The sequence below is a fragment of the Anas acuta genome, chromosome 1 (genome assembly GCF_963932015.1).
Source record: "Anas acuta chromosome 1, bAnaAcu1.1, whole genome shotgun sequence".
Taxonomy (NCBI): Eukaryota; Metazoa; Chordata; class Aves; order Anseriformes; family Anatidae; genus Anas; species Anas acuta.
Window position 1 is genome coordinate 144,708,368 of NC_088979.1, and position 19,348 is coordinate 144,727,715.

Consider the following 19,348-nt stretch of genomic DNA (forward strand, 5'->3'; position numbering starts at 1 on the left):
GGATGTGCAGAAAGTGGAAGCAGTCACAGCCCAGAAGAGACCAGGGCTTGTCAGCACTGGCGTGTAGTTACCAGTGCATAGGTCGGGGGGAAATCCCTCCAGGAAATAAAGGGATGTGACAATCTGAGGTCAATCGACCCTCATAGGCTGGCCTTTAAATTAAAAGCGTGGCCATCTGGGTCTCTGAAGTTGCCTGCTAAGGCCGTGGCCAGCAGTTCCCTTGACACACAGCACCAAAATGGTATTAGGACGTGCCAGGCGCTCAGCCTTGTTTTCACAGCTCGCACCTGGCCCAGAGGTTGCAGCGTTTCTTCCAGGCTCTTGCTGCCACACAGGCCCACTTCTTCCATTTTTTGCTCTTTTTTGTTGTTGTTTTTGTTGTTCTCAGGGGCTGTGGGTAGCTGTTTCTCTAAGGAGGAATGCGAGGTGTAAAGGAGGAAAGTTGGACGGGGTGTGAAGAAGGCTCTACTCATTACTCTTGCATCTACCTAAAAGCCACCACATTTTCACTTCTTATTTTTTTCCAGAGGACTACTAAGACATGGAGACGATTTTCCTAGCCCTCAACTGGAGGGAAAACGTGCTTGTTTTCTGTCGAAAGAGACTTTTTCTCCTCAAACAGTCCTATTCCCTCTGAGCCGAGGTCTTTTTGATTTCTAGCGTGTGGATGACAGAGGGGGGAGAAGGGAGCTCCCCGATTTTTGTACAGCAGCTGCCGGAGGTGCAGTTCAGAGGGAACAACTCCCGGGGAGCACAAGATGAAGGGAACAACCCCAACCCCAGCCCCATCCCCAGCGCCGTGCCTCAGCCTCAGGCCCCGCCCGGCCGCCATGTCCCCGCCCGCCATCCCCGCCTCCCGCCGGCCCGGCGCTGCTGGGCCCGGCCCGGCCCGGCTCGGCTCGGCGCGGCCATGGTGGAGCGGGGGGACGAGGCGCCGCTGCTCTTCTGGGCCGAGGGCCCGGCCCTGGGGGTGCCGCCGGCCGCCCCCGATGCCGGAGGAGGAGGAGGAGGAGGAGGAGGAGGAGGCGGGCGGCGCCTGGCCGGCGGCTGGAGCGCGGCGCCCTGGGGAGGCGAGGAGGAGGCGGCGGGGCCGCCGCGGGCGGAGGAGGACCCGGACCAGATCGTGGCCGTCTTCGTGGTCACCTTCGACCCCCGCACGGGTGAGGGGGGAGACGGGGATGGGGCGGCTGGGCTGCAAGGAGCCGTGCGGGGGTCCCTGAAGCACCGTGTGGGGGGTCGGGGTGCTGGGAGGGACGGCCCTGAAGGGTGGGCTGCAAGGTGGGCTCTGTGCCCCCACGCCACGGGGCTTCCAAAAATGTCCCCGTCCCGCAGCCCGGGGGCTGCCGAGGTGGGGTTGGTGGCATCTCCCCAGCTGGGGGGGTTGTTCTCAGGGTCCAAAACAGCAGCAGGCTGTGTGTCGGTGAGCTGCGTGCCTGCCACGACACGGTGAGATTTCCCTGGCTGGCTCCTGGGGAGCAGCTGCTGCTCTGAGAGAAGTCCAGGGAGAGTTGGGAGCTGCTCCCCTCACGTCATGTCCGCAGTTTGTGCGGGGTGCCATCGGCCTCGGAATAGCCCCTCACGTCCAGGAAGACTCGGTAGCGGTGCTGAGTGTAAGGGGCACGATAAGGCTGCGAGGGACACATCCACAGATCGCAGCCTCACGGATGGGAGGCGTCCCCGTGGAGGACGTGGGCTCGGAAAGAAGATTTTGGAGCTGCAGTGGTGTGGAGTTGTTGGGGCCAAGAGCAGGAACTCCTGGGTCAGCCGTGTCACATCTTGTAAAGGACTTGTGCAGGGCACGTGGAGTACCTGGTCCCCGATGTGGTAACTGAGCAAATACAGACCGTAACAGGTTCCTCCCGAATTTAAAAGGGTTTGAAGCAGACAAGCTCAGTGCCTCCAGCAGGTGCATGTGCTAGGTATGACCCAGGGGTCAGAGGCAGTGTCTGGACCAGTGGTGGTCACCCCACTCCCAGCATGGTAAACCCGTGGGACTTGAGAGGGAGCTCTTTCCATGGCTATTACAAGGACAGCTCTTGCATTAATGTGCTGTGAGCTAAGTGCAGAATGGTGGCAGCCCGGCAGCCAGCCACGCAGCCTTCTCTTTGCTCCCTGACCATCGGCAGCCCTCTCTGTAAGGGAGTAACGAGCTGGGAATGACCTGAGACTTGAAAAAGTGCGAGCGCCTGGTCTGTGCAAACACTGCCCCACAAAGAGCGCAGTCACAAGGTGTTTTAATGAGTTTAAACTGAATTTCCTGGTACACATGTTCTCTGGGGCAGTGAGTAACTGGAGGCCCGAGCTTATGCTGGGCAGCAGTGGGGATACATCCGCTGGTGTGACCTACTTGGCATTAGGCTCCAGCCCATGTGCTCTGCTAGACTCATATTTGTCTTGGGTAAAGCAAACAGAAGTGAACAGGACAATAAATTTTGCTGTGGGAAGAAGATAAAGAAAGATAAAGTGAAGTCAATGGCCACATCCTCCCTATCAGAATACTGCAAAAGAGGCTGAACTGTCTTAGCCCCTTTTCTGCGATGGTGATGACAGACAACCTTGTGGAGGTCCTGTGCAGTCTGTTGGCTTACGGGGTGATGGGAGTAATGGGGGAGGAAGCGAGGGAAGAAATGCATTTTCTAGCAGTAAACATAAAAGTGATGGTTTTCTGTCCTGCATTTCTCCCATCTGGGAAACTGAGCCAGAATACTGCTAGGTCTCACTTGGTGCTTCTCCTGTCCTGGCACAGCACAGTAGCACTGCGCGGCTGGGGACCCTAAAGACCTTGGGAAATCCTAGTGGTGAGGAGGGCCAGGTGATGACTACACTGCAGCCACCAAGTGCTAGCACTGCAAGGATATAAAACTCCAGGGGAGAGAAAGGACAAGGAAAAGAGGAAGAACATCCTTAACTTTGCACACCAGAAACCAAGAGCACTGTTTCTGACTTGGCCTGGTGCTGGGAGATCTCCAGATCTCCAGGTTTGTCTCAGCAAAACCTCTCGCCAGCTCTCTAGCACTGCTTGACTCTCACTTGGAAAGTTTCCTGCGTGCACGAGAGCTGCTCTATGCCCAGAGAAGGGAAATGCTTCCTGTTTTTCTGCATTACTCTCTCCTCCCTCCTCTTGTTTTTCATGCAGGCTGGCAGTTGCTATTGCATCTGGGTGAAGTCTCTCCTTTGTTTGCTCTGCTGTTTCACCAGACTGACTTTCTTTTTTTTTTTTTTTTTTTTTTAATCTCCTCGTTTGCTCTCCGACTGCCACGTCGCCAGTACATTCGTAGGGCAAGGTGGCGTGAGGAACTGCCAGGAGCACAGGTGTGGATTGCTTATGTCAGCTCCCAGTGACAGATCCCAGGGAAAAAAAAAAAAAGCTACCTGATATGCAAGTAGGTTTCATGGATATGCATAGGTTAAGGCTCTGTTTCAAGACATCTTTTCCCTCCTTGCTGTTGCAGCACACCTGTTGTTGGAGCCGTGTCCACATCGACGCCTCTAATAAATGGTATAACGCTTCGCAGCAGTACTTCTGACTAAACTGAGTAAAGTTTCCTGTGCCTGATGGTGCTCCTGCTTACAGATGTATTAATATACAACCAATACAACCAGTAGGTGATTCTCTGTGATGCAAGGCTTAAGAGAGGATCTAGCCCTAACCCCAGTTTTGCGGTTACAAGGCGGTAGCCTTCCGGGCTTACTTCCTGGCTCTGCCAAGGAAGGGTCTTGTGCCTTTAAAAACAAAACAAACCCACACAACAAAAGCCAACATCTATATATAATATGCAAAGCCTACAGGGGACCGTGCAGGCTGCCATGATGTCACTGGCTTTCTCTGCCAGCCTTTCACACTTCTTAAAGGCGACGGTGCCTCCGCTCCGTGCCTTCCCCCGGCGGTGCCCAGGGTCACCAGGCTGCTGCTGCTGCCCCCCAGCTGGCTCAGCGCCGTGGGAGAGGTGTGCTCGGGGACTGGGAGCTCGCAGCTGGATGCAAACTCTCTCTGGTTGCCGCACTTCTGCTGCTGTGTTTTGAAGTCCTTGCCAGGCAGGGCTGGGGGAGGTCTGCTGAATACAATATCTGTGTGAGAAGAAAAATAGCCCGCTTAAATGTCAGCAGCTAAACCCAATTCCTGTGCGAGTTTGCATGCATATACTTATGCGGGATGAGTAATAACACAAGAGGCAGGCCTCAGAAATAGAGCTATTTAAACATGAGGCATCTATTTCTAAAAGTCTGGGCTAAGCACAGGGCCCTTTCAAACGTACATGCTGTGTCCACGCAAGCACGGCTGCGAGGCTTACCCCTAAAGGCAGGAGGAAGGACTGGGCCAGTTGAAAGCATCTTTGTGCTGCATCTTCCATTGTGTTATATACCAAAGAACTTTATTTTTCCATTTGCTTTTAAAAATAAGTTGCATTATTTCAAATCCATTCAAATGAAAACATGATTTCAAATACCAGGGGCTGAGCCTACAGCACACGTTGCTGCAGTAGGGGTGTCCAGAAGAGCAGGTTAGGCTCTGAATTGTATGGAAAAGCACAAGAAGTGCCCATTTTCATCTGTCGTAAACTTGCCAGTGGCAAGGCAGGACTTTGTCAGCTCTAGGGACTTTCTGTGACCACTCTGGTATCATCTGTTCCAGGATCAGGCCCCTCAGGTGGCCTTGTCTCTTGAACTGCGTGCTTTCTGGCTGGGCTGTCAGGTGACAGGCGTTTGCTAGTTTTGATCTAGTTTGTAATTCATGTGCTTTTTGTGTGGTTATTCTAGCGTGCACAAACATGTTGCAGTGCTTGGAACTCCCCTGGCCTCCAAATCAAGCTTTAGCTGGCTCCTCCTTCCCTTCCAAAAAATATAGAGAGAAATTCTAGGGAGTAGTGATGATCAGGATGCTGGTTTAGGGGTTCCTGTTTGATCCTATAACGGGTAGCCAAAGGGAGATATTGATGCTGCTATGATCTATCACATAAACTCACCCTAAAGAGCAGCAGTCCATGGTTAGGGCTCTGTCTGTATCAGATACTCACGTAGGCAGCCTGAAAGGAACAGTATTGGTGCTACACCCTGTGCACTGTCAGAGTGCCCTCTGGGGCAGAATGGTAGCTTCTCTGTGATAGTGTATAAAGAATAAACCCATAAAGTACCACTAGGTTCCAAAACAACCGGGAAGTTTTTGCAACATCTGGGTGTTGTGCTGCAACAAGTAACATTTGCAAGAGGTGTTGAGTACAGTATCACTGCCTCTGTCCAAAACAGGTAAGGAGTTCAGGAGCTGTGTTGGTTCAGTGGCACTGGCATCCCAGCGGTGTAAAAGCAGCAACTTGCAATTGCTGGTGTTGACCCTTTGCTAATGAGCACTGCATCCACGCTCACTCCAATAAATTTGCTTATTTGCAGGCAACATGGTGGAATGGTGTTTACCTCAAGATATCGATTTGGAAGGCGTGGAATTCAAATCCATGGCAAGCGGGTCCCACAAAATCCAGTCAGACTTCATGTGAGTATCTCGGAGCTATCCTGCTGCTTCCCTGAGCTGTGCATCTACACCACCATCCCTTGATTCAGAACATGGAAGGGGAATACCACCTATGAAGTTAAATTCCTGCACTGCCCTGCTGCTAACCCGTATCTAGCTAAGCAAAAGATACAGATCAGATTTGCTCAACAAGGTACAAAGTACCAGCGAACTGTGTGGGATCTGCTTCCTGACAGCTTTGAGCTGTGGAGGTCAGCCAGTGAATGGGGAAGGCCAGCTTCTCAGTGATGTGCAAATTTTAATGCTTATTGGGCAAATCGCACTGCACTGCAACCTTTCAGACAGTCAGCAGAGACATGCTGTGAAGGAGAGAGAATGGCAGGAAGGATTTTGCAGAAAAAAAGAACTTAGAAATGCTGTGGTTCTTAATGCTGTCAGTGCTTTTGATCCTTTAAACATTGTGTTAAATGGTCCTCACTTACTTCTCCTTTGGTGGGAAGGCTGGTGGCTAGTTCTCCATTCTACTGCTTTTGCTAGCCTAGTGCTGCAATGCAGTGCAGTTTTGCAATGAGTTGCACTTACACCATGGCTTTTGGTCAGGAATAACAGTTACTTTCTCAAAGACATATGGATTTAACCTTGCACTCAGCTAGAGCATGCTTCCACGTGCAGACACCCAAAATATGGCTGGGTAGCCAGACTACTCACAACTCCATGCGCTGTGGGGTTCTCTTCCTTAAACGAACACCGCTGTGTTGATTGGGTCCTGCATCCTTACCTGGCTTTCCGAGTTCTTCCCTTACTGGCTGCCATGCTGTGACGTGGCTGCTGGGGCTTTGGTGGCAGAGGCACTGGGAACTCCTGCCTTAAATGTCCTGGCCTGTTCCTGGGAAGGCTGAGACACCCAAGGCCAGCCCTTAACCTTTCAGATAGCAAGGTGGGATTTCAGGGGGTTCCTTAAAGAAGGAACGGCGTTCCCAAATCAGTATTTCTGGTGATGACACAGATAGATACCTGTTGTTCATTCCCATCTTTTAACCATCTTTTAACATTAACTCTTCTGTCAAATGTCTGTTCCCAGTTATTTCCGGAAGGGGCTCTGTTTTGGCCTGGCCTGCTTTGCCAACATGCCTGTGGAGAGCGAGTTAGAGCGTGGTGCCCGCATGAAGTCCGTGGGGATTTTGTCCCCTTCTTACACCCTGCTCTATAGGTACATGCACTTCCTGGAGAATCAGGTCAGGTAAGTTCCCTTGGGTCTGGGACTGGCCACTTCACCAGGGAAAGGTAGCATTGCCCCGATGGAGAGTGGTTTTAGGTGGGAGTGAGGATGTGGGGAAGATGGCAAGATATAATTTGAATGACAGGCTCACTGGAGAGAGGGTTACAATTAACAATGGGGAAGGAGAAAAGGAACCCATTCAGCAGCAGCCTGCTGTTGCTGACAGCCTAGTGGAATGCTATCCAAACCCTACTTACTTTGAAGCACAGTGGGGAAAAAACTGTCAGGGGAAAGCACAAGAATTTAGCATCCTCTTGTTGAGAGGACAACAAGTTCTCTCTCCTTTTGAAAACTATTTTTCTAAGGGGTCACAAAAAAGCCTGTCACGGTGATCCTGGCCAGGTGTATGCTTCAGCTGCATTGAGCACACCTGGCCAGGAAAATGGTTCTGTTAGCAAGGAAAGCTGTTCCTACCTGAACATACTTTGAAACAGGATCAGTCCTATGCGTAAATCAGCTCACTGTCTGCTTCAGTCCTGCCTGTGTTCTTTGACTGTGTTGAAAGTCGGTGTTACCCCTGATCCTCGGGCTCTCCTCCTAGATTAAGTCTGTGCAACTGAGGCACCCGGGGCTCCTTTGCCATGCAAGAAAGCAGATACTGCCTGGGGCAAGGCACTAAATAAGCAGAGTCTGGAGATGCGACAAATCTCCCTTTTTCCTTTCTTTTCCAGACACCAGCTGGAGATGCCAGGGCACTACTCCCATCTGGAGGCATTCTACGATGACAAGAAAGGAGTTCTCCCTGATGGCAAGGGCACTGCATCCCAGCAGCCTGTCCACTGGCTGCCATCCATCCACAGATACATGTACCCCGAGATGAAGGTGAGGCAGGGCCTCTGAGGCTTGCAGGAATGCGCAGCGTGCTGCTGCTTTTTACTGGTGTCTCATACTTCTTTACATAAGCAGTCACCCCAGCACTTTGTAGGCTGCTTTAGATGAGATTTTGTTACTTGGGCTGCTCGAAGCTGCCGTTCCCTCGTTGCCGTGTGCTGGTCTTGCTCCCACATTCAGACTTAGACATCTGTGCATGTGTCCCTGTTTCACCTCTGAGCTGTTTTCTTCCCTTTCCCTCCACCTGCAGATCACACACCCTGCTGGCTGTATGTCTCAGTTCATCAAATTCTTTGGTGAGCAGATTCTTGTCCTCTGGAAGTTTGCCCTGCTGCGCAAGCGCATATTGATATTTTCACCGCCCCCAGTTGGAGTTGTCTGCTACAGAGGTATGTTTCCAGGGACATCACGGAGCCCTTATATAGTAGGCTGAAGAACTGCAGAAATGCCTGTGGGTATTGAGGGTACAGACATCATGCAGGTCTTAAAAACCCATCACAACCATTCCTCGTGGAGATACAGTTTGGCCTGCATTTACCTATTTCTTACAAAATGCTTTTCTTCGGGCCTTTTGGGTAAGGACATACCTGGGGCTGTCAAACATGGGAAAATAAGACTGCTGAACGATTCTGTGGGATCCAGAACATGCGATTCCTGTGGGAGAGCTGATTATTTCCTATCCAGGATAAGATGTTCCCACTTGAGAAGTTCTGGTGTTCAGAAGTATTTCAAAGCCTTAACCATTGTTTACATAGGAGCGTGTGGGAGAGCTGGGTAAGCGGGGTTCGTAATGCCCTTGCAGAGACTACTGAAAGCCTCTCAGCACATCCTCCTCTTGTCTGCAGTGTACTGCTGCTGTTGCCTTGCCAACGTTTCTCTACCTGGTCTTGGAGGAACCGTCCCAGAGTCCAAACCGTTCTTCTATGTGAATGTGGCAGACATAGAAATGCTGGAGACAGAAGTATCATACGTGGCCTGTAAGTATGATGGGTTAGGCAGAACTTTTTAAACTTCGGGCTGCAAAATGTCTTGAGACAGCGGCCTGTGAATTAAAACTGAAGATAAGATGTGCATGGAATGACTGTCTGCAAAGGCAGGAGAGAGCAGTTGGTCTGCAGGGAAAGCAACATGCTGTTCTGACAAACCTTCTCTGATTTTGGCAGGTACAACAGAAAAGATCTTTGAGGAGAAACGGGATCTCTATGATGTCTATGTGGACAACCAGAATGTGAAGACACATCACGAGCATTTGCAACCACTCCTGAAAATTAATAATGCTGACAAGGAGAAGTACCGACGGCTCAATGACCAGAGGTAACACTAGAGATCTGAGTGATCCTGGTTCTGTTAGCAGAGCAATACTGTGTGGGATAGAGAGGACACTCTTCCTTGGTACTTGCCACCTTCCCTTAATATTTTTCAAGTTTTCCATTGCTTCAGCTCATCTCTTTGATTCTGGTTCCACTGTAGCTGGCTGGTATGAAAGACCCTGGATACTCTGCATACCTGTGATCACTCCATCAGTGAACTGGTGGAGCAGACAGAAGGCAGGAAGAGAAGCAGAGTGTGATTCTGTGACTGATCATTGACGCACCGCTGATCAGTAGCAGAACTGAAAACATTACCCTTCTACACTGATTTCTAGTCCAGTGCCTTATAAAGGCTCCCTTGCCCCAGATACTGGGCCAGTGGGGCTAATCTGATTTGTCACCAAGAAATGGATGTGAGGTCTTCATTGTTAATAATTGTTTCATAATGCTTTGGGCTTCACTGGAGGCATGTGCATTTAATCTGTCTCCCTTCTCTCAGGCAGATGTTAATGTATTCTCAAGAAGTGGGTGAGGATTGTAGCTCATGTGAAGAGGACCTTTTCATCTTGTAAGTGGCTACCTCTAACACTTAGTTGGTCACTGTTTGGCTTTGGGAGCATCTTTCACTGATTTCAAGCTGCACTAGTGTAGCATATTATCAGACACCATGGCTAACACAATTCCATAGTCAGTTCTGTGTTTCTCTAGGGATCTAAGAGCCAAACTGGTTCTACCTTTTCAGCTCATCCCTCTTGCAATTTGAGATGCTAAAGGCAGTGTGTCTCCAATGGGGACTCTTAAGTGCTGGGACAGAGAAAGAAACTTCTAAAACAGAATCAGAAATGCAAGAATCCCCTCCCATTCTTGAAAACGTAAACACCGTAGAACTCTTCATGCGAGAAACATTTGGCTCAGGAAATCACAATGTCTGTGGGAAGCAAGCACTGTACCACACTGGGGGAGGTACAGCGTGGAGATAAGACCCGAGCGTGAAGGATTAGCCCATTGATGCAGCTGGCTCTGTACTTGGGACACAGAGGAACCAGAACTGGATGTAGACTGTGAGGTACAGAATGAGATGAAAACCACACCTATACCACCTCTGAAGCCTGTTGCTATTGTTCACAGGCTGCAGCAGCTGGTGAGAAGTTCTAGGATGAAATTGTTTGAGGGACTGTCAGGGCAGAACTTTGCGTTGAGATGCACAGATGTAGTCAGAGCTCTTTCTGAAAAGCCTTTTGTGTTCCTAGGAAAGCACTACGTAAGAAGTAGCTCCCTTTGTTGTGTTCTGCTCCAGTAATGGAGAATTTATTTACCCAAGGGCTTACTTAGAGGGATAAAAACCGTTGTTTCTTCCTTTGCTGTACGGAGCTATAGGTCTGATATACCCACTTAATTACCACAAAGTAATTGTCAGCTCTAGCTGACAACGTGGCTTTCTTCTGAAAAGTGAAATGCCTACCATAACTCAACCAGACAAAAGCACCCCTGTAAATTAAAAGTTATTGCTTTGTTTATTCCACCCTCTGTTATAGGGTGGATAGAAACCTACTACAGTATCACCCAGCAGGGTGGGATCTGTGCTTAAAGTGGGTTAAACATGATTCTGGGGCTCTGCTGCCTGTCTGGTAAATATGCTGTCTTTTTGGGGTCCAATGCCCTCATCTCAGCTGACTTTACCCTACAGGTTTTTCATGGAGCAGAACAACCGGATATTTCAGACCCTGATGGAAGTGTCAGCCAGCCAGGACAAGACGCTGACAGCTGACCACGCGCGAGGCATGGGTCTGGATCCCCAAGGGGATCGAAGCTTCCTTATGGACCTCCTGGAAGTGTACGGCATTGATGTTATGCTGGTCATTGACAACCCCTGCTGCACTTAAACCAAGGGCCAGAGAGATGGGGAACAAAGATCACTTTTTAAAGACTATCAGACATTGCTTAGGGGCATCACTGGAACTCACCACAGCCACTGGACAGATCTCTTTTTATTTAATAACTCTATATGGAAAATATTTATAATTTTACAACAAAATGTGATTTTATTTTTACCACCTTGATTTCCCTGAGAAGTACCTGCTCCATTTTTTGGTTGTTGCTTTCATCTCCCCTTTTTCATTTGTGGTTTTTTTTTGTTTGTTTGTTTGTTTAGATAGGACCAGTGGCACCCCTGCACCAACCCTCAGTGGTGCCAGTGATAGCTAAGCTTTGGCCTAGTCTGGATGCCTGAGGGCTGAGGACTTCAGGAAAGCACTTTGTCTGATGGGGACCAATGTGAAATGCTGTTGCTGAGCTCTCAAGACTTGACTGGAAAACCATCCTATCATTCCCTCCTCTACGTGGGGACTGAAGAGAGCTTCAGCACAGGCTGTTAGTGGCCCAGTCTCCTAAAACATCTCCTGTCCCACCATGCTTTTGGGTGGGGACAGTTAAACCAATGATAAAGAACAGGACTCCTTTAAACACCCCTCAGCCAGCTTTCAGCAGCCGAATTGGAATAAAGCCACCCTTCCTCATCAGTGGCAGAAGCAATGTTGGGCTGAGGGGGTGCTACAGGAACTAATGACTTTGCTTACCCGAGCGGCACGGTTTCACTTTCAGCACTGGAGGTGGTGTAAGCTGTCAAAGCCTACACCTACCTGTCTCTCGGCGGGAGAAGAGCACCATCTCTACCAAATCCCTCCTTCTGCTTCCTCTGGTTTTCGGTTGTATTGAACCTGCTGCTTTGGATTAAAGTCTTCAAACCAGCAAGACGGTCTCGCATTGCAGAGGGACCACCGTCACTGAGCCACCTTGCAGTCACTATGCTCTCCAGTCTCAGCTCAGATGAAGCTGGGCAGGATTGGGTTGCATTAAGTGTATTCCAACTAATGCCACTAGCCCTTTCTTTGTAGCAGGCAGTACTTGCCCCTCCTGTGAGTTAACACTGTCTGCCAATCCTTTGTCAAGCAGCCTCCAGCACTGCCTGCCACTGTCCTTGTCTTCGGTGTGAGACAGACAGCAGTATGCGACCTTCCAGCTGGGACAACTTCACGGTTTGCAGGCAGCTCCCTTGAAGTTTGTTGTTCCTAACTGGCTAGAAGCACTGGTTAACTGCAAGCCTTTTTCTTCCTGAGCAGAGGAGCTGCAGAATCAGATGAATAGCGTTCCTCAGTCTTTTACTGTGAAAAGATAGGATTCACCTGCTACAGGGCCAGTTTCCCTCCAGAAAGGCTATGTCTGCCAAGACTTGGCCACACCAAGTCCAAGAATGGTGCTGTGGCTTGTAGGTGTGACGTACTGCTTTGTCCAAAATCCTCTGGCCAGTAGTAGCATCAGCTTTAAGCTACCTGTTCTTCCTGAACTATCACCAGGCCTACTTAGCTGCTGCTTCTACTGTAAGAGACTTCAGCACTTTGGAGCCTTTCTGCAGTTTGTAGAAATGCAAGCTGCAGTTGGTGTGTACATTTACCATAGCATTTTTATAGAATGAGACAGCACCCGAACCACAGAAGTCTTACCTGCTAATTCTATTTAAAACAGGTAAAGTAAATCTCCAGGAAGACCCCCTGTGGATTTTGTCACTCAAGGAAGGAGGCTGGCATTATTCCTTGACAGCTAGCTGCAGCAAAGGGGTAATTTTGCTTGCTCTGGATTCAGAGGTTTTAGTGAAATGTGGGATCAGAGGCTTCACAAGATTTATTGCACAGTTCACTGGTATGAGCTTCAGCCTATTATGTTCTTGTGATCTGTTTCTGAGTAGTTGCTTCACTGCTTGCTTTTTCAGTGCTTTGAGTGTTTTCCTACAGGGCAAAACATGCTGCTGCTTGTATTGCCAGTTGCTCACAACTGTAACATGTTCATCCTTAAAAGGTTAGGGAAAAATAGAGAGAAAAATGGGACCTGAACATTGTGTAATGGAAGGGTTTTTCTTTTTTTTTTTTTCTTTTTTTCCCTTGAGGAAAGGCTTTGTTTTAAATTGACACTTCTGGTATAAAAGCAACTCACAACCTCCAAGCCTTCCAACTTCCACTTTAATTTTAACAAGGTGTCTGCACTGAAGACCCCTGGGAAAGTATAGTGGACACCACATTACTGTGACTTAACTTCCTTCAGATATTAAAAAAAAAACACAACTGAAACTAGTCTCTAGCAACTCTTCATTTCCTATGCAGTTTAGCTGTGATCAGCTGTTAATGACTTTCTGTTCTCCTTGATACCAGTAATTCTTTTGCTGAACTGAGTAAGAACAAACCTTTAATATGTCATTGAGATTTTACAGCCTCAGCAGTCAAGAGTTTTTCTAACAAACTACATTACAGCACCATGTTCAGGAGCTGTCAGAACATCGTGGCTACGAGACAGCACTGCTAGAATCTATTGAGCAAAACCCCCTGAATTTATTATTTAGCATTTATCTAACCTCTACTTTTCAGAAAGTAGGCCTTCAGCTGCTAGCAAGAGCGTGGGTGCAGAAGCATCAAAGCAAGCAGATTACTGTAAAAGTAACATCCACATTACATCCCAGCTGGATGGCTACAGCCTATTTTGCTCTTCCTTGTAAATCTGTTTCTCTACAGCCTTTCTTGGAAGATGACTGCTACAAAAGCAAGGAAGTATCCAGGCAGAAAACAGAACAAAAAAGACTTCTCTGTCCTAGCCCTTTTCTTTTTTAATTAATTCTCTGCAAATGAACTCTATCAGCACTATCTGTCTCTCTATCACTCTTTCTCTGTCCTTTTTGAATATAATCAACGTTGCTTTTATTGGTGTTGCATGTGGAAAATCCTTGATAAATGGGTACTGAATATAAATGAATGGCTACAGCTTGTCCCATGAAGGCTTGTTTAGCAGGCTGTTTTTATTTTCTAGCCTTTGAGCTAATTTCACTGAATGTTATCTGTCCAGGAGACAACTGTTATACCTTGAATGAAGTACAGCTTTTTAAAATCCCCTTCTTGGAGCTTAACAGCTCTTTTTTTGGATACTAGCAGCTGGAAGGGAGTCAGCTATTTGGTATATTTTGAATTAAAAGAGGAAGGAAAGCGTGGCATAAGGTAGGACATTGCTGATTACTGCAAGATCCTCTTCTGCATTTAAAGTACTTTGCCTTTACAGTGGTGCCTTTGATTTCTTTGGTGTGATGTCTCTGGTCTGTAGCTGGTGATGGCAGGCCAGGTTAAATGGTTTTAGTAACCATGTCTATCCAGTGCAGCAGTAAACAGCCTGGTATGTTTGTCTCTAACATTTAGGCCATAGTACAGCTGTTACAGATTCTCAATTTGTACTTGCATGGGTATAAACAGGAGAGCAAGAGCTTCACAGCTGCATCTTAAGTTGGACTAGATGTATAATCAAGTAATGAATTATTACTACTTTACTCCGGAGTGGAAGGTAAAGCTCAAGAGAGAAATAAAGGCTCGATTTTTAATTTCAATAGTGGATATACTCTTCTAGACATTTAAATCATGAGAACAGTCTTCCTTTCCACTGCGAGTTTAGGCCAAGCAGCACAGAGCTCAGCACAACTAACAATGATAATGGATACTAAGAGGGAGGTATTTTCTTGAATTACAGTTCAAATTTGTCTTAGAGACACGCTAATACCCTCTTTTCTGGTATAAATGAAGTAGTTACTCCAATGCATATTAGAGCTAATGATTCCATCTGTCACAGGAGATGAGCTCTCCTACCCAGCGTCCTTAAGGGCAAAAGAAAGTACTATTACCTTTTCAAGATAAAGTAGCTTACTGCACAGGCTTATTCTGTAAAGCACTGTTACTGTGATACTTCTTGTGTTTTAATAACAGCCCCAGAAGTTCATAGGCAAAAAGCTAGGAGTAGCTGAGGACCTCTTGGTACCAGACTACACAAAGGACAAGCTTGCTTTACTTTGGGATGGGGAAAGGGAGTGGTTTCTGAAATAGCAGGGCAAAAGTATTCTGTCCTCCTGCAGAAGTCTACATACGAAGCACGCTAACCCAAATTCTCTCATCATAGCTTTTTTTTTTTAAATCTCTTTCCCCAAAGATAATGGTCTAGTAGTGATGGTGAGAGATGACAACACGGATCTTTTGCAAGGGACTGGAATGCACCGACTTCACAGAATGATGTCTGTCTAAACCAGAGGGTGATAAATGTGATAAATGCCAGTGAACCAGGATTTCAGATCCTAGTTAATGCAACATGCCATTCAAATGGAAATATTTAATTGTGGTTAAAATAAACAGGTGCCTTGGGCTAGTCTAATATTAGGTTGTTATCCTTCATTTTTATTTATGTTACAATATTTTAAGCCATTCTAGAATGTACTGTAAGTTGAAGCCAGAATAAGTGTTCTCATGGAGAGGGACTCCTCCTTCCTGCCTTAGAGTTAATACAAAAAAAGTTGTTTGTCTTGCTGTCAGACAGAAAAATATGAAAAGAGTCCTTTCTTCTACCCTGTAGACAGTGGGTTCAGCCTCTGCTTATTTCACGTTACTATTTCCTCACACCTTCCCCTTTGAATGTTGCCATTCAGACATTTACAACCACTCCATACTGGAAAACCTCCAAATTGTAAAGGAAGGGGAAAAAAATCACCTAAATAAGCTAATTAACTTACATGGATATCAATATTTAAATATCAGCCCGTATCTCAGCCTTTCCTTGGTACTTTTAACATCAGAACAGCATTAGGAATACCAGTTCTGAAAGGAGCTCTTAGTTACCCTTCAGCAAGGAATCACACTGTGCAGGAGCAGTCTCTCTGATGCTAGGGAAGGGAGAGAGTCATTTTCCCCTTAAAAATGGTCCAGCTGGACCAGGAGCTGGTTCTTATCTCGCCCCTTCAAACAGGCTGGCTGTCACTGTAAGAGCTCTGATGTTATTTGCATCTTGCAGATGTGTGGTTGCTCCCATAGGCCTGTGGCTGTGTAGTGAAACTGCTTACTAAAACATGGGTATTTTTAAAAATAATTAAAGCTTACCTTTTTGAAACGGCTGCTGCCTTGTCTTTCATGCTACTTGAGCAAAACCAGTGCTGATTTTCCTAGGGAAGAATCAGCTTGAGGGAAAACTCTCCTGGTGAGAACTGCCCCGACAGTGGCTGCAGAGCATTCCAGGTAACTCTGTGGCAGGCAAAAAGAGCAGAATACAGCCAATGTTTCTGAGTGACCCAGGGGTCTGCTGGGCACTCGTGATTGCTCTAGATCAAATGACAGCTCAACACAGGCCCTTATCACCAGCATAATGATTAAGAACAACTAACAGACCTCTACTTCCTATACTTCAGTCAAAAAAAAAGGTTAAGTACTTAGGTAATTAGTTTTGCCCCTCTAAAGCCAAGGGAAGGACAGCATTCAGTTTGGTTCCAGCATCACTTAGAAACCAAACCAGTTCCTTTCCAAAGCATTTTTTTTTCTTAGCAAGCCTCCAAAAGAGGGTGCTGTTGCAGCAGCATGGAGGCAAGCTGCATATTAAAGAAAAACAAATGCTACTGAAGTCGATTCGCAAATGTCCTTCGACTACAGTAACAAATCAACCAACAGATGAACTTAGATTAGACATGGGGGCTATGTACAAACAGCAATCACATCAGAAAAATAGCAATCTATTTTTGTTCTCAAGTAAGCAAGGCAGAATCAAATAAATGTGTAAGTTATAATAAGAAGGCCAACAGATAACCTTGATGAAGTCAATAACATTTCCTTTCAGCAATTAAAAGTGAAGCTATTAAAAAAACAACTCAGAAAATCAACAAAACCGATTATGGAACTGGGGCTCAGAGGGATATGGGATGCGTAAGAAATGATGAGCAGTGATTACATTAAAGAGAAAAGCAACCAGGTACAATGAAAAAAAAAGTTATTTGGATGCTCTCATTTGTACTGTATTACTACAGGAATAAAAGGAATACTTACAAGCTCAGTTGGCTTGTTAAAGAGTCTTTCCACATGGATTCCATACAGCCTCAGGTCAATGAAGATATTCTCCAATTTGCTTCTGTGTAACATACCTAAACTTAATCAAAGGAATATGTTTCTACTATGTTATTAACTGGCCCTCTACGGTGTTGAATCTAGCAAGATGAAAAGATAACATAAGTATCTTACCAAGATACATACTGGAAGTTTTCAGTCTTCCTTTGAAGCTTTGTGTCCCTGATCTCCCATTGATTTTGCAACAGAGTAGACAACCAATCACCCCTTTCAATATGGCAATTCCAACATATCATATACATTCTCCACATTAGTCCCTCAAAACAATTTTTCCAAGGTCCCAGCCTTCTCGAGATTTATTCATAGGTAAAGCAGACAAAGTCTTCCAACACAAGGACAAATGTGCTTTCATTTTACTTTAATATACAATTGCATTAAAGCAGTAGCATCTGGCACATAGCACTTAGCCTGCAGTGCTGTAAATGGAACACTGATGACTTCTTCAGGGGAGGAAAAAAAAAATGCCATCAAGTTAACATGCAATTCTTAGAATTTTAATTTGCATTATTAGCCCCTTTGAGGCTAGCCAAATAGCCACCTTCAGTGGAAGTTCCTTGTGCATTAAAATTGCCAAATGGCTCATTAATCTGGTAAGGTTAATCCATTTAGTGAGGATATGCCTTGAAGAGAACCTGATAAGACTGGTGAACACTGGCCCCTTTGACATGAAGTCTCACTGTACTGCCACACGGAGCATCTGCTCTCGCATTCGGGGATCGCAGAAGAACCGGAGTTTCCTGGGTAATAGCTTCACCTCCACAGGCATGGCTTCATACTCCTCGTTATCAATACCAAAGGATCCCTCAGCGCCCTGTGTACAGATAACAGTGCTGATTATTCCAGCAATGTTCTAATAGTGATACCTGCTTTTACTAATTGGCTACAGTTGAATGCTTTGCCGTGCTAACCAGGATGACCACCTTCCCACGCCTTCCAGCCCATTTGGTCTCAGCAACACAGTGAGAGCTATCCTTCACTGCACATACCGTATTAAGAGCCTTCTGCATAAGATGTTACCTCAGTTAGTTGCTAATTGGTGATAATTAAATGCTAGGGAGCCTTAATGACCCACATTGTTTATACTGAAAGATTCTTTGCTATTGGAACTATAATTATATGCACTTAGCTCTTGGCCTGCCAGCGGTGACACAAGCTAATCTGCAGAAGTGCCTGTTAAATAATTCCTATTAAATCCATGTTACAAACACCTTTTGGTATTTATTGATCTGAAACGTGAGATGCAAAGTAATTCGCTGGTTAGGAATTACTCAGCAGAATTTTCCCGAGCTTTTTCTTTAATGCTGATAAAGTCACCAATGATTAAAACCATTCATCAAAATGTCATGTTGACTTTAAAAATAATCTAGTGTCTGCTTTGCACGTGCTACACTCACTCAAGGCAGGGCTATGTCACATTGATACTTAAACTACTCCAAATAAGATGGTACATCACAACAGCTCAGATTGGACAAAGTAGCATAGGTCCTGTAAATCACAGAGCCACAGCAGTCCACCAGGATCAATGTATCCTGCTTCTCTGCAGAAATGGTGAGGCTCATCTGAACTGTCTCCAGTTCCCTCATCAGATCTAGGTCAAGGATTTAAAGAACACTGCTTTGAGCCATGCACAAATATTCTGAAGGTCTCAGCTGCGGTATGAAGAGTTCATTTTATACCACAACTCCTTCTGAGCCCAACACTCCAGAGTATTCTTTAAGAAATGCAAGACTGCCATGAGACTAACTGTATGCAAATATTAGGATGCTGGCTCATCATTACATCATAATTCACAATTTTTGCTTGGTAGATACAGATTTTTTCACTTTTTGGCATGTTCTATTATCCTTTAATATGGAATTATTTTTCCAAATGGTATGAGAGCTCTGTATCATTTGAAGATAGAAATGATCTATGAGATTGACTTAATGCCCCTGCAAAAACAAGGAAGTCCTCTCCAAGGCTATAACAGCCTCTTCTTTATAAGACACAACAACAGAGTAATCTAAAAAACACAGGTAGCTGCAGTTTTGGCTTCTTTTCAGCTTAATCTATTCAAAGTTTCAAGACACTTCCCTATGTTGATCTGAGCCCCACTGTCTTGTGTATCCCTCCTGTCTATGTAACACTTCTAATATTTATCTTCTCTTCTACAGCATAACCCCTTCCAGGCTAAAATGTAACTGAGAAATTCAGTCTTTAATACTATGGTGAAGGCGTGCATATTCAGTGCACCTCAGTAAGAGACCCTTTACAACCATCACTGCTGTACACATGAAGTTCTGTCACTATTTACTGGTTGAACGAAGCTTCCCCTCTAGTTTGCAAACCACTTGGTCTGTAATTCCAGTACATGTGTCCTGGACAGGGACTGAATTGTTCCACTGAGGAACTGAGTGTCTCATTAACTGTGTAATTTCCCAGATTTGGAGTAGAGAGTTCTTAATACATGGCATTAACTGGCACCAAGAAATAAAGTGACAAAGTTTCCTATCTCTCTTAACTTCTT

At 46.2% G+C, this 19,348-nt stretch overlaps 2 protein-coding genes across 7 annotated transcripts in view; one reads left to right on the forward strand and one right to left on the reverse strand.

The window, feature by feature from the left end:
• The first annotated feature begins 862 nt into the window (after positions 1-862).
• Positions 863-19,336, forward strand: DENND11 (DENN domain containing 11). Of its 6 annotated transcripts, none has more exons than XR_011090240.1 (11): positions 863-1,160; positions 5,386-5,485; positions 6,546-6,704; positions 7,415-7,565; positions 7,825-7,963; positions 8,420-8,551; positions 8,738-8,888; positions 9,384-9,452; positions 10,572-12,321; positions 12,407-12,498; positions 18,996-19,336. XR_011090240.1 is itself a non-coding variant. In XM_068662948.1 (9 exons), exons 1-9 carry the CDS (start codon positions 911-913, stop codon positions 10,765-10,767), a joined length of 1,347 nt encoding a protein of 448 aa, XP_068519049.1. In that variant the 5' UTR covers positions 863-910; the 3' UTR covers positions 10,768-16,771. The 6 variants fall into 6 exon arrangements, 1 of the variants encoding a protein (XP_068519049.1); XR_011090239.1 differs by lacking the exon at positions 18,996-19,336 and adding an exon at positions 14,894-16,771; XR_011090236.1 differs by having other exon boundaries at positions 10,572-12,498.
• AGK (acylglycerol kinase) overlaps positions 17,184-19,348 on the reverse strand; it is a 29,736-nt gene continuing 27,571 nt past the window's right edge. Inside the window, exon 15 of the mRNA XM_068662974.1 lies at positions 17,184-17,653. Within this exon, the coding sequence (XP_068519075.1) occupies positions 17,516-17,653 (138 nt within the window). The 3' untranslated portion in view covers positions 17,184-17,515. The remainder of the gene's footprint in view (positions 17,654-19,348) is intronic.